The 27552-nt window shown below is 41.1% G+C and overlaps 3 protein-coding genes across 6 annotated transcripts in view; all 3 read right to left on the bottom strand.

Annotated features, from left to right (window-relative positions):
• wdr18 (WD repeat domain 18) overlaps nt 1–9296 on the bottom strand; it is a 97028-nt gene extending 87732 nt beyond the window's left edge. Inside the window, exons 1-3 of the mRNA XM_055861993.1 lie at nt 9046–9296; nt 7751–7861; nt 5477–5610 (exon numbers count right to left, since the gene is read on the bottom strand). Coding sequence (XP_055717968.1) covers nt 5477–5610; nt 7751–7861; nt 9046–9255 — 455 coding nt within the window. The 5' untranslated portion in view covers nt 9256–9296. The remainder of the gene's footprint in view (nt 1–5476; nt 5611–7750; nt 7862–9045) is intronic.
• Nucleotides 9297–9758: 462 nt separating this feature from the next.
• Nucleotides 9759–19043, bottom strand: LOC129810958 (PWWP domain-containing DNA repair factor 3A-like). 4 transcript variants are annotated; one of them, XM_055861991.1, is made up of 16 exons: nt 18646–19043; nt 18216–18295; nt 17936–18006; nt 17764–17858; nt 16657–16865; nt 16028–16109; nt 14244–14312; nt 14048–14118; nt 13835–13914; nt 13464–13524; nt 12471–12546; nt 12249–12299; nt 11660–11910; nt 11361–11561; nt 11037–11125; nt 9759–10937 (listed from the first exon to the last, which is right to left on the bottom strand). In XM_055861991.1, the coding sequence occupies exons 2-16, from the start codon at nt 18270–18272 to the stop codon at nt 10865–10867; spliced, it is 1536 nt and encodes a 511-aa protein (XP_055717966.1). In that variant the 5' UTR covers nt 18273–18295; nt 18646–19043; the 3' UTR covers nt 9759–10864. The 4 variants fall into 4 exon arrangements, with proteins under 4 accessions (XP_055717966.1, XP_055717964.1, XP_055717965.1 ...); XM_055861989.1 differs by having other exon boundaries at nt 14244–14381; nt 18646–19042; XM_055861990.1 differs by having other exon boundaries at nt 14244–14381; nt 17764–17834; nt 18646–19042.
• A 1791-nt stretch (nt 19044–20834) lies between these two features.
• On the bottom strand, nt 20835–26833 carry si:ch211-1a19.3 (uncharacterized). Its single transcript, XM_055861994.1, has 5 exons — nt 26185–26833; nt 25105–25201; nt 21855–22008; nt 21570–21691; nt 20835–21348 (listed from the first exon to the last, which is right to left on the bottom strand). Coding segments are annotated over exons 1-5 (699 nt in total). The 5' UTR covers nt 26509–26833; the 3' UTR covers nt 20835–21346.
• Between the last annotated feature and the right edge of the window lie 719 nt (nt 26834–27552).

Below are 27552 nucleotides of genomic sequence, written 5' to 3'. Positions count from 1 at the left end.
GGCAGTAAGTCATACCAAAGATTTGAAGGCACTGATCAATAGCCAAGATACTCAGCTTTCCCAGATAGTGGCTACTGTTCTCATAACAGACGGATTTTTTTTTATCACATAGGGTCCCCAAACATAGGCACTTCACATTTAAGAGATTTTAATGAGTGGATTAAACACACTTGGTGTGGGGCTACATCATTTGTTTGTCATTACAGGAGCAGACCTGCAAGGGCGAAATAACAGTTAAAACAATGATAAATTTTCAACTGCAAGTACAGCTTCAGGACTCTTGATTATACACCACAAAGCCTCTGCTTTGAGGGGGAAATGGTTGCAACAAAAGGTAGTGCGTTGTAAGAGGAGGACCTTTTAAGAACTTTGATACATCGAAAGCTATTTGGAATTGAGATGTCAAAAGCTCCGCCTGATGTTGACTATTGATATAGGTAATTAGGTAACGGCAAGTCTCATTTCAAACTGTATACTGGGCCATACGGTTGACATTATTTCTTTAGTAGAATTTACTTTTTTTGCTGCTTCCCTTGAGGATATGCATTGGCAATATAATAACATGCTCTACTAGAAAAAGAGAAGGTATTACTTTGGAAAGCAGACTGTCATACATTCATAGTAAATTCAAAGCAATCCCTTATTTTTTTTCACTGCCAGGTAGTTCGACAGCCTTCCTCAGCCTAAATTTTACCAATTCCATTTAAAAAATAGGAAACTTAATTTCTGAGGGAAAGGGAAAATATTACAACAGGTTTACATTTGCCATCTTGTTTACCACAACCTGTATATTTCCATTCCCCTTTTCCATTCCCCTTTAGTGCTGGCAGGCACTGGTAATGGAAGTCTTTCACTGCCACCTACTGGAGAAGAGTTAGGCCTACTTCAGTACCATTCAACCCCAGAGGAAATTGAATGAAAATAGCGAATCACTGAGTTCCCTGACTGATCGACATTTTTTTTTCTTCAATGCAAGGTGATTTGTAGATCAGTCTGTCTATGCTGTCAGTATGATCAGTATAGATGTTCTCCAACTCTGCCAAAACATAGGTTGGACATTGGTCCAGTGCTTGAATTGAAAAGGAATATCCGTTCCCTGTAAACATTTTTATTCTAGGTTTGATTAACATCATTCAATGCCATCTTTATTCACCAACTAATTAAAATAAGATCATAAGCAATTGAAAGAGGTTGAGCATTACAGTTTTAGCACAATTCAACTCACATCCAGTCTGTACAATTTGTTCTCAAAATAGTTAAGCCTTTTATTCCTCCGATAACAATCCATTACAAAAATGTAAATAAGAGAGGAGTAGCTGTCAGTGTTTCATAGCTCTACACGTCTTCTTGATTAAATACTCAAACTCAGTAAACCAGTTTATTGCTCTCCCTGCCAATTATCAAAGAACTAATCCAATTTTTCACTGAGATTAAGAGATCAGAAGCTCCTTAAATATTCAGATCCTAAGGATGGGCTTGTGATAAAAATTACAATTGGGTTTTTGTCCCCTTTTTGTTGAAAGTCCAGAGAAAGCAGTGGAACCTATTTAATGGTCTCTCGATTTGGCAAGCACAAAATGTGTTTATGTCGCACTGGATACCATAGCTTGAAATACAGCAGTGTAACAGTGTCAATAGTATAAGCCTAACCAAACGTCACCTGTCACTTCAAAGCCAGGTGCGTCCAACCGTGAGTCAGTAATGTAAAAACCACATTGAGAGAACAATTCCATTTGCCCCCAGTTACATGATGACAAGCGACAGAGGTAAGAAAGGATTTCTGGCAGCTGATTTAACAAAACAAAAACAAACAAAAAAATGATTCTGCCGAGAAGTTGCTTTTAAGATAAGAGTGACAAGTTACACATTTTACTCAGATTCTCAGACTGTCCAAGGTAACTAATTAGCTAGCTTTGTAATCCTGTGTAGACAACCCTAATAATAGATGTGTAGTATGTAATATTTCTTAACTAAGATACGCTAAATCATTTTAGAGGTTAATAGCTGGGACCCTTTAGATGACAAATCAGGGGAAGATTTTCAAATAGTAAGTGAATATTTAATCGCTATTTGTGAATTTATGAAACAGTTGCCAGTGGAAAAATATTTTGATGTGGGGCGCCGTCCTCAAACAATCGCATTGCATGCTTTCGCTGTAATAGCTAATGTAAACCGGACAGTGCAGTTAGATTAACAAGAATTTAAGCTTTCAACCGATATAAGACACTTGTACATACCTAAATGTTTAAATCCATACTTTTTATGATTATTTATTTGAATTGCGCGCCCTCCAATTTCACCGGAAGTTGTTCGGCTAGCGGAAAATGGTCTTAGATGAAGATCAGATCAAATTTTAAGTCACAACAATAGACAAACAGTGTGCTTAAACTAATAACACACCAATTATTGTATTTTTCTTGTCTATATTGACTACATAATTTAAACATTCACAGTGTAGGTTGGAAAAAGTAATTGAACCCCTAGGCTAATGACTTCTCCAAAAGCTAATTGGAGTCCAATCAATAAGACGAGATTGGAGATGTTGGTTAGAGCTGCCCTGCCCTATAAAAAACCTCACAATTTGAGTTTGCTATTCACAAGAAGCATTGCCTGATATGAACCATGCTTCGAACAAACGAGATCTCAGAAGACCTAAGACTAAGAATTGTTGACTTGCATAAAGCTGGAAAGGGTTACAAAAGTATCTCTAAAAGCCTTGATGTTCATCAGTCCAGGGTAAGAAAAATTGTCTAGAAATGGAGAAATTTCAGCACTGGTGCTACTCTCCCTAGGAGTCACCGTCCTGCAAAGATGACTGCAATAGCATAGCACAGAATGTTCAATGAGGTTAAGAAGAATCCTAGAGTGTCAGCTAAAGACATCTCTGGAACATGCTAACATCTGTTAACGAGTCTACGATAAGTAAAACACTAAACAAGAATGGTGTTCATGAGAGGATGCCACGGAAGAAGACACTGCTGTCCAAAGAAAACATTGCTGCGTGTCTGAAGATCGCAAAAGAGCACCTGGATGTTCCAGTAGATATTAGTAGATAAAATATTCTGTGGACAGATGAAACTACAGTTGAGTTATTTGGAAGGAACAAAAACTGTGTGTGGAGAAAAAAAAGCACAGCACACCAACATTAAAACCTCATCCCAACTGTAAATTATGGTGGAGGGAGCATCATGGTTTAGGCTGCTTTGCTGCCTCAGGGCCTGGACCGCTTGCTATCAACCCCAGAAAAATTAATTCAAGTTTATCAATACATTTTGCAGGAGCTCACATTGAAGCTCAGATGCAGGACAACAACAAATGGCTTCAACAGAAGAAAATACGCCTTCCTGACCTCAACCCGATTAAGATGCTGTGGCATGACCTCAAGAGAGGGGTTCACACCAGACATCCCAAGAATATTGCTGAACTGAAACATTTTTGTAAAGAGGAATGTTCAAAAATTCCTCCTGACCGTTGTGCAGGTCTGATCCGCAACTACAGAAAACGTTTGGTTGAGGTTCTTGCTGCCAAAGGAGGGTCAACCAGTTATTAAATCCAAGGGTTCGCATACTTTTTCCAACGTGCACTGTGAATGTTTACATGCTGTGTTCAATAAAGATATCAAAACTTATAATTGTGTTATTAGTTTAAGTGTTTTAAGTATCTATTGTTGTGACTTAGATGAAGATCAGATCAAACTATGACCAATTAGGGCCTCCCGGGTGGCGCAGTGGTCTAGGGCACTGCATCGCAGTGCTAACTGCGCCACCAGAGTCTCTGGGTTCGCCCCCAGGCTCTGTCGCAGCCGGCCACGACCGGGAGGTCCGTGGGGCGACGCACAATTGGGCCAGCGTCGTCCGGGTTCCTTGTCTCATCGCGCTCCAGCGACTCCAGTGGCGGGCTGGGCGCAGTGCGCGCTAACCAAGGGGGGCCAGGTGCACGGTGTTTCCTCCGACACATTGGTGCGGCTGGCTTCCGGGTTGGAGGCGCGCTGTGTTAAGAAGCAGTGCGGCTTGGTTGGGTTGTGCTTCGGAGGACGCATAGCTTTCGACCTTCGTCTCTCCCGAGCCCGTACGGGAGTTGTAGCGATGAGACAAGATAGTAATTACTAGCGATTGGATACCACGAAAATTGGGGAGAAAAGGGGATCAAATTTATAAAAATAAAAAACTATGACCAATTACAGAAATCCGGGTAATTGCAAAAGGGTTCAAACTTTTTCTTGCCACTGTAGATGTGCATCAGCTGCCAAACACTTCAAGACGGGTGGAGTCTTCCTGGGGAGATGTTTTTTTTGTTGTTGAACGACTGTGAGAAGATAACTTCTGGTGACTTTTTTTAAAGGACATTCTACTCCAAAATGCATGAATTTTATTATGTTCTCTTCCTTTAAAACTCATCTGAAAATCGAGGACAGTTGAATTTTATTTCTTGGTCTCAATGACATATTAGGCCAATTTTATATTAACCCCTAAAATTATTTAGCTAGCGTATCTTAGTTAAGAAATATTACATACTACTGCACATCTTACCTCTGCCACTTGTCATCAAGTAACCGTGGTTCCCCCCAGCAGTGGGATGGTTTTTCAATACCATCAAATCGATTTCTTTAAAGTTTTTTAAATAAATGTGAATATTTGTAACTACTTTAAGTATATACCTGCAGTCAACTTGTACAATACGTTAGGAGATGAAGAACATTTTACATTTGTCATTTAGCAGACACTCTTATCCAGAGCGACTTACATTTTCGTACTTTTCATTCATTGCGTTCTTAATTTCACCGGTCACATTAGGAATATTACGGTAGTCCCCAGTCACATCATGTGGTGTTTGTTTACAGGCACACAACGATGAGAAACAGGAACCATGTGAGTCCCTCACTGTTGTGCAGCATGCGCCAGGTGATCTAATTACAGTACGGAATTCACAACTAAATGTTTGCCAGCTAGATATCTTATAACTAACTACTAAGTTAACAGTCTAAAATGTGCTAAATGCTCTACAGTTGTGCATCTGGTTTGCTAATGTAGTAGCTAGTAAGCTATCTGGCAAAGTGGTTAGCTTCTTCCAAATCAAGCATTTGCTTGGCAACAGCAAAGAATCCCCTCCTGGATCAAGAGCCTCGCTGGCTGATATTTGTTTTGTGTGTGCAGCAAACTGTGAGTAACATTTTTTTAGTTGTATAGTTTAGGTCATAAACGACAAAATGTGTTAGCATTTAGTTAGCATTGTCTATGGGATTTTACATGTACTTGTTAGCATTGCTAACCTTCAGATTAATCACAGTATCAGTGGGGTTTCAAACAGCGCCCCTTGTGTTCAGAGCTGGTATTAATGAATATCCAGGTATGGCACAAGTTCATTATGAAAGTATGACAATCTGGACACCGTCCAAGCCTACTCAACAGCGTTTGGAGAAAACGGTTTAAACAGTGTTGGCGTAATTAACACACTCCAGTGTAAGAGCTGTTTGTACCTGGCTAGACTCCAGACCAGTGCCAGGTTGTCTTTCCCTCCTGAGATGAAATGGCTGCTGTCGTCACTGAAGCGCAGGCAGGTCAGATCTTGGTAATGGCGGCTCAAGATGGCCAGCAAATTCCCAGAGGAAACCTAGAATGACAATTTCATTAACATCAAATGCCACTTAGCCTAGAGATAAGTTAATTGTATCACTGTATGAACATCTATTTCACTGACCAATGGAGTATCGCCTTATGAGAGTCATGCTGTTACAATCAACTTTTAGATAATGAGATACCCCACTTTCACTTTGGAAAGCTGAAAAAAACCTACAACTTGTGTTTACTGATGCATCAAACACAGATGGTGAGGAAATCAAACAGCAAATTAAGGATTTACAGTCACTAAATATGTGATTAAAATTACATTTCATGAGTAATCTTCTCGCATCTCATTAAAAAAACAGTCTACGGTGAGGACATAAAGTAGTTTGAAACTGGTGAGGCAAAGGTGATCTTTTTGCTGATACTAACAGCAGCTCCTTAGGTCAAACGTTAGGCCTAGCTGTAGCTTCCTCACAACTTCAGTCAGGACCGATAATGTTATCCTCAAAGTAGTACAGAGACATTGAGGAGAAGAGTATACATGTCAGCCATAGCGTAGTCATTCCATACACATTACACAACTTAAAGTCAAATGTGAATTTGAATAACTATGACATGCCTTTTGCTGGTGTTTTATATGTGACTCGTTTCAGGAAACTAGGCGTATGTCACGTCACTACTTCACAGGAGGCATTTGCGGGGAGATGAGTTTGGATTGGTCTGCCATGTAGCATGCTTCTGTTTATAACGTGAGCTTGTCAGTATGCGTTGATAGTCCTTTCTACCACAGCGTTTTTTAAATATATAACAACCATCGAGAACTACAAAAGTTTGGCAAATTTTCTCAACATTGATACCCTGAATTTAGCAGGCACTATCGACAGATCAGTTGGAAAAAGTGATTTTCTACCTTCTGCACACACCACGGTCAGTGTGAACCAGAGTGACTTGACAAAACACTGGTCAAACAAGATGTAGCTACATTCAAAACGGAATTAAACGGTTCAGTCTGCCGTGAAGCATTCATCCATTTATACGTGTAAGAGTCTAGCTACATTTTCAGATATATACAAGTCTTTTCAGAAAGTCGTTTTCATTGCAAGTTAAAGCGGACTGTTCGCTAGCTTGCTGGCTCGCTAGCTAACGTTACGTGTATGCTCTGTGTAGTAATATTATTAGAATCAGAAATCCATTTGCATTCTTAGTTATAGCCTAATGTTAGCTAGCAAACATTGAACCTGGTTGGTTAGCTTTAGCTACCTGCAGATTCATACTACAGCTATGACAATGTTTGTATTGGTTGGTAGTAGTAGGAGTTGGGATTATGCTGGTTCATTGTTTAGCTAGCTAGCTACTAGTACATGTCTAAACAAAAGAAAAAAGACTGCATGTCTACAAACACTTCACCAGATGAATACATGACCCATCAAGTTAGCCAGGTGTGTCTTGGGATGATTATGGCCATCTATAGTATTTCATGAATATGTGTACATTTCTAGACAATAGTGACCCATCCATTAACTAAATGTGTCTGGGGGGTAGTTATAGCATTTCCTTCACATGACCCATCAATTTAGTGTCGGGTAAGCATCATCTAATAATTATAAAATATTTGTATCTGGACACTATCCGTTTTTGATATTGCTACTATGCAAGTTACCATTTCACCTTCTGTATCCTGTGAATGTGACAACTCAACTTTATATAGTGTGTGTTTACCAGACGGTAACGTGAAGAACATGATCTGCACCAAAGTCAGATTAGGATATAGGCCAAGGACCAGATCAAGTGTATTTTTACTTGGTGTTTTTCCTTATTGTAGGCTACTACTGTCACCACTTTTAGTCTTGAAATCTTCGGCTGTTGAGTAATCACTCTGTTTAGCAAATGACCTCATGTGAATCCTTAAAGAGATGGGTGGGGCTAAGGCTTAAGAGGGTGTGAATGATGCTGAATGGGTGTAGACAACAAATAGCTCTCCAGTAGGTGTACCAAAACATTCATGGGCCATTTTCTCAAAAGTGGAGTTACAAGTTTATCAACTTTAAAGCAGAATTACTTCAATTGTTCTTCAACTGCAGTGTATGATATACCACTTTCTAGCTGAGTCTCTACTTTTATCCAATGTAAAAACCACAAACGTTGCTACATAAGACCGAATCGAGGCGGTCGGTTATATGTCTCACCTCCCATAAGTAGATGGCATCAGCAATGCCTGCCACCAAGTACAGGCCATTGGGGGATGCAGTCAGGCATGTCACAATCCCAGGGCACACAATTTTCTGCTGCAGCTGATCCTGAAATAAAAAAGATGTACATGTTTGATGCCTGTCAGCCTACATCGGAATGGGATATTCAGTTCCATCAGCTTTGTAGCCAATGCCGGTATTTGCATCTAATTCTATAGATATTCATTCATTCAGGCAACCTTTGAGACTATTGCCACAAAAACATGTTTGCTTTATTCCACAGATAAAACGAATGTCAGCATTTTAATATGACCCCCACATCTTGTTCACCCACTGGAACAATACAGTTCACATAAAAGTAATGTGTTATACATAATTCCACACCCTGAATGTACAGGTGTCTGCCAAAATAAAGGAACCAACTTAAATTGGGTCTTATATTCACCACGGGCCACCACAACAGTTTCAAATGCTGTCTTGGGTGCTACTACATAATCTTCCATAAGTGTTCAATTGGGTTGAGACCTGGTGATTGACACACACACAGCCTTTAAAGCCCCTATACTTCTTTGAGACCCCTCTTTCAGTCACAGATATCTTATTCTAGCCATGGTAGACATAATAATGGGCAGCTATGCATGTTTTATACATGACCCTAAGAATGATGAGATGTTAATTGCTTAATTAAGTCAGGAGCAAGACCTGTGTGGAAGCACCAGTTTTCAATGTACTTTGTAGCCCTCATTTACTTAAGTTTTTCCTTTATTTTGACAGTCAACTGTATTATCATTATAGTACTATGGAGTGTACCATCACTGCCCCAATATTCTTCAAGCCCGGAGACCCCCATAGTGTGCAGAATAATGTTCCAGTCCTAATGCACCTGATAAACTGTTGATTAGGTGAATGAGGTGTGTTAGTGCTGGACTAGAACAAAGCCAAAGGCCTGTATACCTTGTGATTCAGGACTAGAATTGAACACTACTGGTCATCTCTATGACTGATTAAGTGACACGCCATGTGTCCTTCATAAAAAAAAATCGTGCATTCATCCCATGTGTAACAGTTAGGCCCATCTTCTATCCGTATCTAGCTAACGACAGAAAACACGTTTCACAATGAATAACCTTAGCCACCTTGCTAAACTAGCTAACCGGACAGACATACGATCAAACAAGCTAGCCACATGTAACGTTAGCTAACTATGTCCAAAGACCTTTCAGTGCATTATCTCCAGATAGCTATAAACAGCGCTCGCGCCCCTAGCAAGCTAGCCAACGTTACCTAGCTACCTTTCTCTGGATTTCCCACACGTTGATGAAGTTTTTCCCGAGTTGGGCTCCGAGGATGTACTCTCCATTCAAAACTGTGAGTGACCTCGAAGAAGTATTGCCACCTCGATAGGTCAAGAGATTTGTACCCGAATGGAGTTCCAAAACGGCACAGTTCCATAGCTGTCCAGCCGAATCGGCACTCAAAACTATTTCCATAGGCGCGGACATCTTGGTACAGCACGCGTGTTGTTTTGGAAGTAAAGGAACTCAACGCATGCGCATTCACGTCATTTCCTGATTGAAGGTATGGATTCTGGGTTATGTAGGTTTATTACGTTTACCTTTATTTAACTATGCATGTCAGTTAAGAACAAATTGTTATTTACAACGACGGCCTACACCGGCCAAACCCTAACTCGCACCAATTGTGCGCGGTTATATGGGACTCGCAATCACGGTCGTCTTGGCAACAGAGAATATATGCAGCAAACATACTTGTGTAAAAACAACGTAATTTTATTGCTTTCATCCCGATATCCGTTTTGTGCTTTGGCGATACAAACATACCTCACACAGAATAATAGCAACAAGTTCAAGAAAATAATTGTAAAGATAAATACATTGAAGAAACAAACCATCACCGTTATAGCTATTTCAATGTGTACATATATCTCTACCCATCACACAAGATGATCAATCATGCCAAATAACTAGACCGCGTGACAAATTACCTGATTTCACTTTCATTTATTGGAATTTTACTTTTTCAAGAGCTCTACTTTTGCATCTCTATCACCAATTATGGCAGGAAGTTGAGTAACATACTGAGTATGCAATTGTGGACTCCATTCACTGTAGCTCCAGAAAATAATTGTAGGGAGGGGGGGGGCATGGAAAATAAACAAACCACCACCGTTATAGCTACACCAATGTACACTGCACAAACATATAAATGCAACATGTAAAGTCTTGGTCCCATGTTTCATTAACTGAAATAAGAGAATTTAATGTTAATTTCTCTGCCTCACAACAACCGCAGAACACGTGTATGGCGTCATGTAGGTGAGCGGTTTGCTGATGCCAACGTTGTGAATAGAGTGGTGTGGTAGTGGTGGGATTATGGTATGGGCAGGCATAAGCTATGGACAACAAACACAATTACATTTCATCAATGGCAATTTGAATGCACAGACACACTGTGACAAGATCCTGGGCCCATTGTCATGCCGTTCATCTGCCGCCATCACCTCATGTTTCAGCATAATAATGCACAGGCCTCATGTCGCAAGGATCTGTACACAATTCCTGGAAAATGTCCCAGTTCTTCCATGGCCTGCATACTCACCAGAAATTGAGTATGTTTGGGGTGCGCTGGATCGTGTAAGCGTGTTCCAGTTTCCGCCAATATCCAGCAACTTCACACAGCCATTGAAAAGGAGTTCCACAGACCACAATCAACAGCCTAATCAACTTTATGTGAAGATGTGTCACGCTGCTTGAGGCAAATGGTGGTCACACTAGATACTGATCCACACCCCTACCAATTTTATAAACGGTATCTGTGGCCAACAGATACATATCTGTATTCCCAGTCATGTGAAATCCATAGATTAGGGCCTAATTCATTTATTTCAATTGACTGATTTGCTTATAGGAACTGTAACTCAGTAAAATCTTTGAAATTGTTGCATATTGCGTGTATATTTTTGTTCAGTATACAAATGATTGTATTGAAAAATAAAAAGAGTATGTAACCTATAAACACATAACCTATGAACAATATAAAACACTAGTGGCATTAGCCAATGCAAACCCGAAACAGAACACACAATCCTTCTTATTCTTTATCTTTTCTGCAGTGCCTTTTCTTCATCTGCTGCACAATCATAAGGTCAAACTCCTCTCGCTCTCTGAAATGATTAAAGGGAAATACTATCAGCAAAATAAAAACAAGCTACAGTCCATGAAATCACAAAAAATAACAGACAAATACAGAGTCAACCTCTCACCTATTACTGATGCCAGGCCCTTGTGAGTATTTCTCTTCGGCCTTAACCAGGGATATGTTTTCGACCTCCGAGATTCCATGAATGATAGCCTGAAAATATCAAACTTGTGAGATGGAATGAATGAAAGGACAGTTGGAGAGCATAGGATACAAAAACACATTTGAATTACATATAGTTCTGTATTTGCATACTACTGCTAGAACAGTAGCCTGGTCGCATTTGAATGCGCTTCACTGTAATCGCTAACTCACAATTGTTGTCATGCCATTTGTGCATGTACAAATCTAGGACCAATCTGCAACAACACTCAAGACATTGAGTCACCTCTGGTAAGAGCACTTCGAGGATGAAGCGGATCTGATCCAACTCTGGCAGACTTGGCAAGGCGTCCTCCATGATGCTCCTGAGGTAAGTGAAAACCTGCTCCACCTGCTGGTCCGTCTCAAAGTAGGGGTCCACTGCTTGACCACTGGCCTTGCGGAAGGCCTTCAGCCACTTGGACGCCACCTGACCGCTGATAATAGCCTATGATATGGAGAAAAGAGAAGAAAAGGTGCCTAACTATTGCCCAGGGATAAGCTATGTTTTACTCTCTTCTTCCCTCAGCTTACTAACTCTCTGACCTGCAAGTGCCTTTCCACGCCTCTTTTATCGACGATGAACTGCAGTAGTTTGTCGTTGGCCCGGTCCCGTGCAGCCTTGGCACGGTCAGGTAGCAGTCTCTTGGAGACCTGTGGCTCCTGGTCACTGCCCTCGGTGGTCGCATGTTCTTCCGGAGTCCCCTGGTAACTTCTCTGGTCCTCCATGTCTTGACTTGGCGAGGCCAGGTAACTGTCAGACGGGCCGAGAAGGTACAGCTTTCTCATAGGAATGCCTGGAGGGCAGGAGCACAAAAAGGAGTAATACATTGGAATTGGCAATAATTATTATACAGTGAAAATCTGACAATGTTAAACAAAAGTGTTAAACTTTCACAATGGTTCATAGAAAAGAATGCCCAATTGTTATCAACCAGAGTATGCAGGTTCCTGTCAAGAAACGTTGCTCCATATCCTCATTCTACTATCGCCTCCTTGGCACATGGTTTGTTTTGATAGTTGTTCCTGCCAGTCTGTGGAAGCACCGGACTTGCTTGCACCTAGGAATTGGCATTAAATAGCAATGAAATAGGTACAAAAAATGACTTTGAACACAGGCCATTTCAAAACTTACTGATGTCATCAGCAACATACTCAACGAGGGAACCGGAAAATGAACCACAACCTGGGGGAACAAATGCATAAACATTTGATTCACTGGTCATTCAATTATATGCAGGCTTAGAACCTAAATTGATTGAAACACTAGCTACAAAACATTGTGTACTGCATATCCAACTGAAGACATTGGACAAAGAGTCAAATCCTAACCTCCTATGTTTGAAGGTTCTCTTACCAAGGCGAATTCTATAGTCCCCAATAAGCTTCAGGCAATAGTGGATGGCAGTACCATATTTCTCCTTGGCTTTGTCCTGTGAGAGATACCCACATTTCACCTCACATTCTCCATACATACATCAACTGAAGTAACATATAGACAGTAAGTAAATAAGTAATAAGTAAAAAATTGTAATTTCAATAGCTAGGTTTCCATCCAATTGGTGACTAATTTTCATGTGAATAATCTAAAAACTGTAGAAAAACAATATGGGCATTTTCCCACGAGAGATGCGTTTCTATCAAATTGACTTGTTGCGGATAAAAAGCAGTGCGTGATGACGTAGTGCACATAAAAATAACTGGGTTTCCATCACATTTTCAACTCTACTGATGGTTTTGTCACAAAAAATTTTGCGTTATATAGCGAATGTACCCACTGGTCTTGGCACATGCGCCCTAGCCAACAGCTCGCAGATACAGTGCGGGTATAGCTTACATCACAGGATTATTTTGGACAATAGAGCAATATTATTTGTATTTGTCAAACGGCAGACAAGCATCGATTATCATGTCATCAGAATAAGATCCTCAACATTTATTGGAAAGGAGCATCAAGCTCATCAAGGTGCACTGTCACCACCCTGTGACTTATTTTGTCTGTAGCCTAATAAACTGCATGCTTTCCCGAGTCATAATGGAAGGACAACCCGTCATCGCATGACTCCACGTTTACTTCGATATGATGGTTATCATCTCAATATTTCTCGCATAATACAATTTATAGACATGAAAAGATCACCTTGTCTAGCATGTTTGATTTTGTCGACATTTGGAACGTTTGATCTTCTATCAGATCTGTCGTGGCATTTTTACCTAACATGTACTTCACTTGCATAAAAAGGTTGAATGGAAAACTGGATCTACATGTCAATATTTGGAAGTCAACCATGGCACATTAATGACATTATATGATAAATATTCTTTAAGTGCAAGTAAAGCAAAATCTCACCACCAACTCATTTGACTCCTCACAGTCAAAGGGCTTGATATTCTTTAAGGAGACCTTGACACTAAAGAAGGGTAAAATAAAATGTTTATTCATCCTTCAAAGTCGTGTCACTAAATAAATATGTGACTTACCTTGGAGCCACAGTAGGGCAGAACTATGCGAATGATTCATGTTTCCTTCCTGCATTCTTTCGTAAAGACCAAATTCCTTCAGGTTACAGCCATAAACATACATATTTGTCTTGTTTACATAGAGATCATTGGTTACAGCTAATAACAGCAAATTAAAACTGCATCCCAGCATAAATGATGTCTGAAAACATCTACACTTTCATATCTACAATCATTATTAGTATTACTGAAGATGCTCACCCCTTCCTCTTCTGTGTGAAAAGAAATGTGTTGATGAACACGACGCTGGCTTTCTTCTCTTTGCGGGAAACATACATGACCTGACGATGAAATGAGAAGCAAACATGTCATACATGCAAGTGTAAGTCCAGTCCCATTCCAAATCACTAATGATAGAAGAAAGCATACTAGGAATGAGTAGGAGTCAAAATCAATTGGACTAATGAAAATTACCATAGCAGGCCAGAAGGGGCAACGTCGATATTTACACCAGACACAAGCTCCCTTTGTGATGGATAGGGGTTCTGGGGGGGGGGGGGCACAAAAAGAAAAGCATCCAATCTTTCATAACACAGTAAACCAATGAAACAATATCATATAAACTTCACGTGAGACATGCAGTTTAGAGAGCAGTGTAAAACTTGCTTACTCTTCGGTGAAGTGAAACTGGGTAGGTCATCATCCTCCAGACTACTGTCCTTCTGTTCGTCGAAGGACACTTGGAGCGGTTGCAGTGGGGATGAAGAAGGTGGAGTAAGGCTAAAATCACTTGACACATCGGCCACACCTATGCAGTGACACAAATTTCACACGTACCAACTTTTTACAATCTACAATCTTCAAATGGAATATTCAAGTGTTCCTGCTTACATTGAATGGCATACAGTACATTCAGAAATTATTCAGACCCCTCGACTTTTCCCACATTTTGTTACGTTACAGGCTTATTCTAAAATGGATCAAATAAATGTTTTCCCTCATTCATTTACACACAATACCCCATAATGACAAAGTGAAAACAGGTTTTTAGAAATTGTAGCAAATGTATAAAAAAATGTTTTTAAACTTATTTACATAAGTATTCAGAACCTTTGCTATGACTCGAAATTGAGCTCAGGTGCATCCTGTTTCCATTGATCCTCCTTGAGATGTTTCTACAATGTGATTGGAGTCCCCCTGTGGTAAATGTAATTGATTGAACAGGATTTGGCACACACCTGTCTATATATAAGGTCCCACAGATGACATTGCATGTCAGAGCAAAAACCAAGCCATGATGTCGAAGGAATTGTCCGTAGAGCTCTGAGACAGGATTATCGAGGCACAGATCTGGGAAAGGGTACCAAAAAATAATTGCCGCATTGAAGGTCCCCAAGAACACATTTTAGAATAAGGCTGTAACGTAACAAAATGTGTAACACATTTTATTTGTCCCATGCACCTACACCTGTTGTATTCGGCGCATGGGACAAATAAAATTTGTTACACATTTTGTTACGTTACAGCCTTATTCTAAAATGTATTAAATAGTGTTTTCCCCTCATCAATCTACACACAACACCCCATAATGCCAAAGCAAAAACAGGTTTTGACATTTTTACAAATTAAACAAATATAAAAAACAGATCACATTTACATAATTATTCAGACCCTTTACCCAGTACTTTGTATGACGCCAGAAGCTTGGCACGCCTGTATTTGGGGACTTTCTTTCATTCTTCGCTGCAGATCCTCTCAAGCTCTGTCAGGTTGGATGGGGAGCGTCGGTTTGAGGCTATTTTAAGGTCTCTCCAGAGATGTTTGATCAGGTTCAAGTCTGGGCTCTGGCTGGGCCACTCACATTGAGACTTGTCCCGAAGCCACTCCTGCATTGTCTTGGCTGTGTGCTTAGGGTCGTTGTCTTGTTGGAAGGTGACCCTTCGTCCCAGTCTGAAGTCCTGAGCGCTCTGGAGCAGGTTTTCATCAAGGATCTCGGTACTTTGCTCCATCCATCTTTCCTTTGAGCCTGACTAGTCTCCCAGTCCCAGTTTCCTCCAGACGTGATGCTTGGCATTCAGGCCAAAGAGTTCAATCTTGGTTTCATCAAACCAGAGAATCTTCTTTCTCATAGTCTGAGAGTAGACCTTAACGTGAAATGCTTACTTACAAGCCCTTAAACAACAATGCACTTCAAGAAATAGAGTTAAGAAAATATTTACTAAATTAACAATAAAATAACTAACGAGGCTATATACAGGGGGTACCGTTACCGAGTAAGAGACGGTAGCACCAACATTATGAACAAAATAAGTTACAAACAATGCAAAAAAAACACAAAATACCACAGGTGGTTAGGAGCCCGTAAAACGGCAGCTATCCCCTCCGGCACCAAAAGTCAAGGGGTCTGGATACTTTCCGAATGCACTGTATGCACTTAGAATCTATTTGGCTTACTGTGAACAGTGACATTCTCTTGAGCTGCACCCGGACTTGTTTTCTGAGAGGCACAATCGTTGTTTTCCTCAGACTGAGGCTCCTGTGGAGACATAAACAACAGCATGACATGGTTGTTATGATGGCATTATAAACTCAACTGGCATCAAAAGTAGTGGAGAGCAATGTTAAAGCATTAAATCAGTTGCAGTGGTGACTGACTAGTTCTCGTGAATTAAAATTGTCTGTGTGACATTTGTGTCTAGTGTCAAGTTTGCAGCGCAGAAGTACCTGTGTCTCAGCGTGCCTATACATAAGTCTGAACTTGGCTGCCCTTTGCTTAGGTGTCTCACAGCCATAGGCATCCCATAACTTGGGACTGGAATGGCCTGATGTGTTCTCTGGTGATGTATTGAGAGTTGGACTCTGTCTGGCCTGCTTTGGTGGACTGGTATCCTCATTCTCACTCAAATTCCTAGAATTCCACAGGCTGGACCACTGGGCTTGTTGGGTCCGCCGTCTCTGACTATTGCAAAACTTCCTTCTAATCTTATGGCCTTGTGAGGACCTCGTTTGAGCGCACTTCAGTATCTACTACTGTCTCTAAGTTTTGTGCTTTCCTGGTCTGCTTCTGTATCACTTGGCCTCACATTTGCTCGGATGACGCGTCTTGCTCTCGTTTCTTGCTCTTCAGGCGCCGATGGCAACTGTTGGTCTCTTCCCTTTTCGGATGTTCTGGGGTCTCCTAACACCAGAGTGCTGCTCGTCTCTCCTGGGGGGAACATATCCAATGCCAAGCGCAGTGCTCTCCGGTATTTCAATTCTCTTATTGGGTCCCTCCTTTTGGAAGCATGATCACCTGCGCGAGGATGAAAGATACTATTGTTGTTCAGTCTTCACGAGTTTGGGATAAGAGTGATGTGGGAGATCTAAGTGACATTGTATGCAAGCACACATGATCATATTGTAACCAACGATCACATAATAGCAAACAAGGCATTGTAGTAGACATGTATAATCTCATTTGAACATGTAGGACTATGTTAGCATCTTTACTCTTATCTGATCTCTTATCTGATCCCATGATGTCCAAAATATCTGCCCTTTACACTAGATTATCAATCATGCTAAATAACTAGGCTGCGTGACAAATTAAATAATTTCACTATAACTGGTCAGGTTTTTATTGTTTTGCAAAATCAAGAAATCTGCTGTTGCATCAGTATCACCAAATATGGCAGTAAGTTGAGTAACATATCGAGTATGCAAATGTGGATTCCACTCAACTGTACAACACTTTGTTCAACAAGTACTCACTAACTCAAGGGCCTACTTATGGGAAGTCACTCCCTAATCTGAAATGGTATCGGAATTAAATTATGTAAATGTTTTGACAACTGCTGAAAGTGAGCCAGGTTTATAATGACAAAATGTTTATCATCTCAACGGGACAAATTGAAGTGGAACCGAATGTTGACTAGAGAAACACCAACACACAAAGGCCTAGGCAGCTACAAGGAAAGACTCCCTGCTTCAGATGGCTTGTAGGTGATATGGGAGATGAAGTTGGACAGTATAAAGGTGTCAAACTCTGCATATCTGAAAAGGAAATGAGGCTCATTGTACACGAACAGAGCCACTTCCAATGCCTCTAGTCATGTGACATAAGATAACTTGTGGTTAGGAGGAAGAATTGACTGGCACTGGTTAATAAATTAAGGTACTGTATGTTGACAGAGAAGTGTTGTGGGACTTACTCAGATGTCCAGAGATGCCCTCGATGCATTCTTGGGTCAGGGCTTGCGTTTCCTTCTGCTGCACCCACACTCTGCAAAACAAAATACACACTCCTCTAATGGTTATTGATGAATGTATCCATGTCAGAGCGAGAGAAGAGTGCTGAGTTTGTCCATAACAAGAGGGGCCTACCTGTGACCTTCTCCCAACATTTCCACTTCCATATCCTTCTTCCTCCTGGAATTGCACACCCTTCTCAAAACCTTGTACAAGTGAAACAATAGCTGCATGTGAAACGGATGCCAAATACTGCACCCCTTCCCTCCAAAATACTGTACTGGAGAGAGCTTTTGAGAACATGTGTACAGATTCCACGTGTTTACAATTCCATCTGATACTGACAGGGATGTGTGGTCATTTGTGTATGTGCACGTATCCAAAGGATGTTAGCCTAGTAATGTCTTTGTCTTACCTTAGCTGGCCAGTGGTGGCCTTTCCACTTGCATAGGAGATATTCAGATGCTTCCATGTAACTAGCTAGCTAGCCAGAATCTGCAGGGCGACAATCTCAATGTGGTGAGCATAGAATTAAGAATGAATATTATCATTCTTATTACTATGGCTGTGAGGCTATCGTCTAGCTATGACGTTTTAAAAATATTACTGGCAGACATGGCTGATATTTGATAGCTCAAAAAAAAAAAATCCTGCTACTATTTCCTAAATGTTCCTTAAGTAACTGTAGTTGATGGGTTTACTGTTCCTTCGTATCAAAACAAATCCTAACCACTTTAGCATTTGCAGTGGGCCAGCAAACTACTGTAGTCGTCATTATGAGCAACAAAAAACAATGAATATCCCCTGACATACCACGCAAATACTTTGCAGTATATGTTACTCACTCAGTTGATTGAGGTGTGACAATAATTCGTTTATTCAGTCACCACACCAGCTAGGCTACAATTTGGTAGAAATTATAAGAGTACTGTAGCTAGTTGCGTCATTATGAGCAACAAAAAACAATGAATATCCCCTGACATACCACGCAAATACTTTGCAGTATATGTTACTCACTCAGTTGATTGAGGTGTGACAATAATTCGTTTATTCAGTCACCACACCAGCTAGGCTACAATTTGGTAGAAATTATAAGAGTACTGTAGCTAGTTGCTACAGTAGTAACGTTAGCTAGCTACTGTCCGTGATAGCTCCGAATGAAACTTTACCACATGCATAACATAAAGTCCCCCCATATTCAACTCTCGTCTCGTGGCCAGCCGCGTCATACGCTGCGCACGCAAGCAGATTTGAATTGGGGAAGGGGCAGGCTACGCGTAGGTACAGTGTGTTAATCAAAATGTTATACGATAACAATTACATGGCGTATACAGAATTTACTTTTCGTAGCAGGTTAGGACAATTTACACGTTTACATTTTAGCAGACATTCTTATCCAGAGTGATTTACTGGAGCAATTAGGGCTAAGTGCCTTGCTCATGGGAACATTTTTCACCCTAGTCCATTCAGGCGACCTTTCAGTTACTGGCCCAACGCTCTAAACCGCTAGGCTTCGTGCCACCCTACACAGCAGGTTATCATAAATAGCATAGCAGGTTAGGACAATTAGGTCACGGTTAGGGTTAGTTAAAATGCAAAAAATCACTCAGAAACAACTAAACATTTTAAATTTCGGCTATTTATGCATCACTTCCGTCCGTAGCTGTAGCCAATCTAGTCACAACCTAGTTTAACTATTGCCACCACAATCACAGACTGAGGCTAATATAATATTTCCAGGCTGCATGTTTAGCGAGAGAGGTGTTATTTCAACAAAGTGTGTGCTGTAAGGCAAGCCTGCATTAGCATACACTTGTCGGTGCATCTTTCCAGTAAGCCTCTGGCTGCTACCAGACGCCCTTGTGTGAGGGTCTGTAGGGGGCACTCCTTGCTCTGATACAGGACATTCCAAAGCCCTAGACCAGTAATTTATATGGTCGCACGCCAGGGCAGTGATGAAAACAGCTTTAAAACAGCAAATATTTCTCTCAGCCTCATGGCAAAATGTGTGTTTAGCTAATTCATAACAGTAGTCAATCGAAGGTGTAAATTAATTTGCCTAACTACTCAAACTGAATTCTTCCGCTGCTCTATGTTCGCTACATACTTGAGTCTGAGACTGCCATCTTTGAAGTTGTTTGTGGTGAAGTCAAAATGAGGGATGTTGTACAAAACAAAGTCAACAGCGATTGGATCATCTCTAACCAATCAGAGAATCAAAGCCAATGACAAATGTTCTACACGTCGCTTTGCCCACATGTTTTCTGGCTCTGGCCCAACCCAAAATGTGTAGAATTACAGGACATTTGCTTTAAAACGTCAAAATTTGCTCTCAGCCTCATGACAAAATGTGTAGAATAGCATTATAAAACCGCATTTTTTTCCTGACAATTTTGTTGTTGTTTTTGGGGGGGTTGGTGGTCCCTTGGAGGGAGGTGGCCCAAATGCATTATTCTGGCCATGGTGAACAGTCATCGCAGATCATCTCTAGTACATGTAGCCAGTGTAGGTTCATTCCGGTGTCATGGCCAAATTCCCAACCTAGGCTTGGCTCCTCACATTATCATTCCCAGCTCACTGTGAACCCCTCTCCTTTCCACTACATTCAACAGGTCGTTGTTGTATTATGAATGTTCTTCTCAACAACAACTCCCAACCTGTTCTTATTTTTCCCATTTAAAATATTGGTAGAAGAGAACAGAAATTAAAATGACAAATGAATGGCCAGCTCCAAAATAATTGGACACACTTTATTTTATGAATTCCCCCTCCAGGACAATTTTGTTTGTAATTTAAAACATGGTGCAAATTAATCATATATGAAATATATAAAAACCAGTACACCAGGCACAAAATATTATCTATCTAGTGTCTTCTTTATACCCACTCCCGTCGCGCAACTCCTCCACCTCTTAACCCTCCCCATCCCACCATCCCATGTACATAAAACTGTTTATTATAGGGAAGAAGGTAAACTACAACCAAAACGTAGGAAAGAACTAGTAGGTTAAGAATAAAAAAAAATTGAGGGGGGGGGGGGGGGGGGAGTCAGGACAGGACAAAACAAGAAACGACCAGACAGTACTTATAAAGTACATTCAAACATTTACACACAAATAAATACAGAGACCTTTAACCTAAACGAAAGTGTGCCTTCTTGAAATATCCCAAAACATGGGCATTAACACCCTAAGTATTCAATTCAATTATAGCCTAGGTAAGGGTACGGTTCAACAATAAAATAAGCCAACATATATAAATGTGAGAGTGGTAAATGCAGCTGAAAACCTTACAAAAGCAACAAATAAGTATAACCCTTTTGTCCATGACTAAGTTTTACCATTTTTGTTTAACAATTCTTAAAATATAATTGAAAAATAAACAAAAAACTATCATCATTGACCGTTTCCTCAATTAGTTTCCTAACAGTAAAAGATGTACAGCAGTTATATCCATATAATATCAAGTCCAGGTCCCTCCTATTGTCCTGGAGAACAGTGTTCCCCTTGAATCGTCTTCGCTGACCCCACTGGCTATGCATTATGTTCCTGGAAACCATGTGTAATTCAAATATTTTATCACATTGAGATATGGATTATAGACAGTTGCAGACAGTGTCTATGAATATCGACTCAAACAAACTACGATTTATTATATGCTTGTTATGATCTTTGATTTATTTTCCACACTGCTAACACAGCCACTGCTTATAAGCCTCCATGGCATTGAATAATGATGCTTAGTTAGCACCCTGTGCTATTACACTCACATGTTATCAATTGCAGACTGACGCAGAGGACCACGGCCAAGGCAAGAATGCTAGTCTGGGGTGCGGCAACTCCGTCATCCAAATGCTCGGAGGCATGGCCGCTGTCCCTTTTGCACTTCTGCCTGTAAATACAACCATGGTTCAAGAAACAATATCAACACTCATAAAAGGTAAACCAGCCAGGCTTATTTAGCTGATTCATAACAGTAGTCAATCTGAAGGTGTAAATTCATACCAGCTCAGTGTAAATCTATACCAGCTCAGTGTCACTGGATTGATACTTACAGCTGCTTCTGTAAATACAGCTTGCTGGACTCGCAGGCCTTGGTCTGGCTCTCGGCTGCTATCCGCTGGCTCTCAGCAGCTGAATGCAAAGCCACACAGGACGCCCACTTGTGAGAGGCCTGTGTCAAGTTCTCCTGAAGTAATTCGATGTGCTCTGAAATCATAATAAGGCCTAAATCAGAACATTGAGTGACAGAAATAAAACATGTAATCTGTGTTTACTACAATAAGTTTTGAAGTTCAATGACAGTGACATTTAATACTAAGGCATACTTTGTGTAGTTAAGGCAGTTTTCGATTTCTTTTTTGATAGACAAAAATAGGACATCCCTAGTTCACATAATGCCTTATTAACTTATAAGGTCATGTCTGGCCCTAGGACTGCTTATCAGTATGAGTGGTGTACTGTACATGACTCCATGACGTCTCTTAACTATTTTGGGAATTGTCTGGCAGCAAAGGGGTTTCACTCACATTAGCTGTGTTTTTCAAATTTTCCAATGTAGGCAAGAATGCAGCAATAGATGCTAGCTATGCTGTTTGGCAGGGCTCTCCTAGGCAGCTAAAATGTTGTAAACGTATTTCTCATTAAGACCCTGTTGAAGGCGGGGTGCCAGTGTAACGGATGTGAAATGGCTAGCTAGTTAGCGGGTACGCGCTACTAGCATTTCAATCAGTTATGTCACTTGCTCTGAAACCTAGAAGTAGTGTTGCCCCTTGCTCTGCAAGGGCCGCGGCCTTTGTGGAGCGATGGGTAACGATGGGTAACGACGCTTCGTGGGTGTCAGTTGTTGATGTGTGCAGAGGGTCCCTGGTTCGTGCCCGAGGTCGGGGCGAGGGGACGTACTAAAGTTATACTGTTACACCAGATATTTATCAGAACAGGCATCTCCCCTTTCACACAATGTGTCATTTTCATATCGCCTTTACTCAGGAACTTAGAATTTCCTTCTGTTGTTCAAAGTCAGGAAATCTACTGTAAAAAAAAAAAAGTCACAGCTACCGTATTTATTTACTAGCCCCTTGGTTACAGCTTACTTAGCTCTGGAATACACTTCTTATCCGTAGAGTTTTCAGCATTTAGCGGTTAGCGGTTAGCTCACACCCCTTGAGTTTTGTTGTGTTACAGCCTGAATTTAAAATGGATTCAATTGAGATGTTTTTGTCACTGGCCTACACACATTACCCTATAATGTCAAAGTGGAATTATGTTTTCTGAAATTTTTACTAATTAAAAATTCAAAGCTGAAATGTCTTGAGTCAATAATTATTCAACCCCTTTGTTATGGCAAGCCTAAATACGTGCAGGAGAAAAAATGTGCTTAACAAGTCACATCACTCTGTGTGCAATAATAGTGTTTGACATGATTTATGAATGACTACATTGTCTCTGTACCCCACACATACAATTATTTGTCATGTCCCTCAGTCGAGCAGTGCATTTCAAACACATATTCAACCACAAAGACTAGGGAGGTTTTCCAATGCCTCGTAAAGAAAGGAACCTATTGGTAGATGAGTTATAAAGCAGACATTGAATATGTGTCACGTTCCTGACCTATTTCTGTTAGTTTGTTATATGTGTTAGTTGGTCAGGACGTGAGTTTGGGTGGGCATTCTATGTTTTCTGTTTCTATGTTGGTTTTTGGGTTGCCTGGTATGGCTCTTAATTAGAGGCAGGTGTTTGGCGTTCCTCTAATTAAGAGTCATATTTAGGTAGGCGTTGTCACAGTGTTCGTTGTGGGTGATTGTCTTCCGTGTCTGTGTCTGTACACCACGCGGGACTGTTTACGGTTTGTTCGGTTTGTGTAGCCTATGTTTCCTATTCGTGCGTTCTTCTTGTTTTATGTAAGTTCGTCGTCTAGGTCTGTCTACACCGTTTGTTGTTTTTGTTAGTTTAGTCAAGTTCGTGTTTTCGTTAATAAAATTATGTCATTTCACTACGCTGCGCCTTGGTTCCCTCAATACTCCTCCTCTTCAGGTGAAGAGGAGGAGGACTGCCGTTACAATATGCCTTTGAGCACGGTGAAGTTATTAATTACACTTTGGATGGTGTATCAATACACCCAGTCACTACAAAGATACATGCGTCCTTCCTAACTCAGTTGCTGGAGAGGAAGGAACCACTCAGGGATTTCACTATGAGGGCAAGGAGGACTGGGAAACAGTTACAGAGTTTAATGGCTGTGATACAAGAAACTGAGGATGGATCAACAGCATTGTAATTACTCCACAATACTTACCTAATTGACAGAGTGAAAAGAAGGAAGCCTGTACAGGAAAAAAAGAATCCAAAACATGCATCCTGTTTGCAACAAGGCACTAAAGTAATACTGCAAAACATGTGGCAAAGCAATTAACTTTTTGTCCTGCTAAAAAGTGATATGTTTGTGGCAAATCCAATACAACACATTACTGAGTACCACTCTGTATTTTCAAGCATAGTGGTGGCTGCATCCTGTTATGGGTATGCTTGTCATCGGCTGTTGTTCCTGAGTGGCCTAGTTACAGTTATGACTTAAATCGGCTTGAAAATCTATAGCAAGAATTGAAAATGGCTGTCTAGCAAAAATCAACATCCAACTTGACAGAGCTTGAAGAATCTTTTTTTTTTTAAAGTGCAAATATTGTACAATCCAGGTGTGCAAAGCTCTTAGAGACTTACTCAGAAAGACTCACACATGTGATTCTAACATGTACTGACTCAGGGATGTGAATACTTATTATGTAAGTGAGATATTTCTGTATTTCATTTTTAATACATTTGCAGACATTTCTAAAATCATGTTTTCACTTTGTCATTATGGGGTATTGTGTGTAGATGGGGGGAGATAATCTATTGAATCAATTTTAAATTCATGCTGTAACACAACAAAATGTGGAATAAGTCAAGGAGTATGAATAGTTTTTAATTGCACTGTAGAAGTAGCCTGTGTGACAGCTTTTAAAGAATGGTTAACAGATGGGATGGCTATTGAAGACATTCACTCTGCTAGAACTTGCACTTAAATCCTAATTTGTTATTCGTTTCGAACGTTTGTAATCACAGCCTCAGATGATGTAAACTCATTTTTGAAGGAGCAATATCCAACCAATCATGTGTATTTATTTACCGTAGCTAGGGTGGTTTCTATGGTTACAGGGGAAAATGCTGCTAAGAATAACGTGGCTGAGAAAGTGCTCCTTTCATGGTAGCCAATACCAGAGGCAAGAATTCCATACCCTCCCACCGTGACATCAATTTTCCTACCTTGGTTTAGCATGATTTCTGAAGTGAGGTTTGCCTCGATTTCTTTATGCATCTCGATTTCTTTTTCCAGGACTGTAATGTTTCCACTCAAAATAACCTGCAAAAAAGACAGTGGTGGGCATTGAGTAACTCCTCAGGAATTTCCAGAACTAGTTAATACAACTTCTGTGAACATTGGCACAGTCATCCCAAGGAGTCTCTCCTATCACATATTTGAAATGTTGAGTGAAAGCAGGCTTGTGCCAGAACCAGATTTGGCTATGAGAACAGCCTCTGAAAACATTCCTTTCATCCAGTGTTTTTATATGAAACAACACCAATGAACACATGTACTCTAATACAGTATCTACGAAGAAAAGAGGTGGAAATAATGATCTCATCAAAGACAACGGTGAAAGATTATGACCTTTGTGCTTAAAGAACATGGACTGCTGCCGAAATGGCAGCATTTTCCCTACACACTTCTTGTCAAAAGTAGAGCACTATATAGGGAATAGGGTGCCATTTCAGACACAGACATGGTGTGCCCTATTTCTGTTTTCCCTCTTCTTCCAGGAAGGGTTGATCTTGACCTCCCACCCACTCCCTGGGAAGGACTAGCTGCTTTTAATATTTTTGATTGCTGCATTTGCAGAGTATTTGCATAACTGTCCACATTAAATGGATACTGTCTGTCCATTGTGCCTCTGGTTGATATGTAAAGGCCTAATGTGGATTTTCGGTCTGCCATTTATTTTCACAAGTAATCATTTGGCATGATACATTAACGTGTTTTCACTTAAACTGTTATAAACAGTCAAATGGAAATGGTATAAAAATAAAAAAAAACATGAAATCATAGCCATGACCGTTTAGATTAGGTTTGGATGTCCGATCAATTTAAAAATCAGATCAATCTAAAATGGCACAATGTATAAGGGCATCAGGTACAACGGAGAGGGTAGAAGGAGAGAGGCAGATGATAACTGTTGCAGCTTGAGGGATTGAGCAAGTCAGTTGTAACCTCAGGCCTGCGGGAACCAGAGAGGAGAGTGGGAGAGGAGGGGAGGGAAAGCAAAGCGAGGCAATGCAAACACTCACGTTTTCCTGCCGACAGTCATCCAGGGACATGTTCGTCTGGCCCAGGCGCTCCAGGAGCCTCTCTGTCTCCCTGAGCTGCCGGGTCTGGTTGGCGTGGCCCTCCTCCACCATCTCCTCCAGGGCTGCCTTGTTCTTGGCGTACACCACCCTGGCCCCCTCGTGCTTCTCCGTCAGGGTCTGTAGTTCAGCTCGGCACTGGCTGGCACTCTTCATGTCCGGAGAGGTGGCCCACACCACAATGATGATGAGGGAGATTACCGACCACAGGGCCAGGCAGGCGATCACAATGTTGCGGGTGGTCTGGGATGACTTGGAGCTGGCCATGGTGGACAAGAAGGTTGTGGTGGTGGTGCTGATGATGATGATTGGAAAAAGTTGATCCGGAGTGTTACCTCCCGCAGGACAGGAGTCTTAGTAAAGAGGCAGGAGGTTCCTCTCAGAGTGAGTAACTGACTGAGTCTGTCTAAAGGATGGACTTCCCCTCAAACTCTGCCTCTGCTGGACAGGAAAGGGGTGTGGCCCTGGCTCTCCCCCCACTGTCACCCTCCCTTTCCTCCCACTCTGTTCCCTTCGTGCCCTGTTAGGGGGGGGGGGCAGTAATTAAAAAGGAAATCACAGCATTAGACACGAGAGACAGAGACAGGAGATATGAGCTGTTCCCACACACACTGCGTCGGCTGCAAGGAACACTATGAGGGGAAAATGAAAGCAAAAACTCTAAAGTGCCTGGTGAAAAGCTGTGTTTTTCCCTGAAAGGGTGTGTGTGTGTTTCTGTTTCCATTTCTCAGTCGCAGAGAGAAACCTGGCAGGACTCCCAACTCCACATAGAGCTGGCCTTGAACGCAGCTTCGCGTGGAGAGTTCAGTCACACAGCCTGTTTTGGTTCTTCAGCTATGTCTTATTTTAAACACTTTCACAAGAGCCTGAGTGCAGTGGCTGAGGCAGCGACTCAGTGTTTCCTGAGCTCATTCCAGCAGGGCCCTAAGAGAATCCATGGCACACAGACACACCCCAAACAACTCAGGCAACCCAGTTGCTATGCTCTTAGAAAAAAGGATTTAGGATAACCCTTTTTGGTTCCAGAGAGAACCCTTTTTGTTTCCACAAAGAACCCTCCAACATGGAACCTTAAAGAGTTCTACCTGGAGTCAAAAAGGGTTCTCCTATGGGGACAGCCGAATAACCATTTTAGGTTCTAGATAGACTAGGGGAAAAAAGGTGCTGTCTGCCCCCTTCTTCAACAAATTACGACATAAAACTGAACTCTGCTCCTGTTTGAGTATGTAATCTGTATACCCGTAATAGATAATGATGTAGTTGGATGCATTTTGGTTGTATGTATTATTTTCCTCTGTCACAATCTAAACT

The sequence above is a fragment of the Salvelinus fontinalis genome, chromosome 14, assembly GCF_029448725.1.
Source record: "Salvelinus fontinalis isolate EN_2023a chromosome 14, ASM2944872v1, whole genome shotgun sequence".
Lineage (NCBI taxonomy): Eukaryota > Metazoa > Chordata > Actinopteri > Salmoniformes > Salmonidae > Salvelinus > Salvelinus fontinalis.
Note: the sequence above shows the minus strand (reverse complement) of the source record. Positions and strands in the feature narration are given on the sequence as shown.

Excerpts from the sequence above, each read along its gene's own strand:
- LOC129810958 (XM_055861989.1), bottom strand. The coding sequence starts at position 18,272 with ATGGAAGCATCTGAATATCTCCTATGCAAGTGGAAAGGCCACCACTGG. Across the intron at positions 11,126-11,360 it reads TCGAAGTGCTCTTACCAGAG|GCTATCATTCATGGAATCTC; the intron begins GTGACTCAATGT and ends TGATATTTTCAG. Across the intron at positions 10,938-11,036 it reads GGGCCTGGCATCAGTAATAG|AGAGCGAGAGGAGTTTGACC; the intron begins GTGAGAGGTTGA and ends TAATCATTTCAG.
- si:ch211-1a19.3 (XM_055861994.1), bottom strand. The coding sequence starts at position 26,508 with ATGGCCAGCTCCAAGTCATCCCAGACCACCCGCAACATTGTGATCGCC. Across the intron at positions 25,202-26,184 it reads ATGACTGTCGGCAGGAAAAC|GTTATTTTGAGTGGAAACAT; the intron begins GTGAGTGTTTGC and ends TCTTTTTTGCAG. Across the intron at positions 21,692-21,854 it reads CTGTATTTACAGAAGCAGCT|GCAGAAGTGCAAAAGGGACA; the intron begins GTAAGTATCAAT and ends TTGTATTTACAG.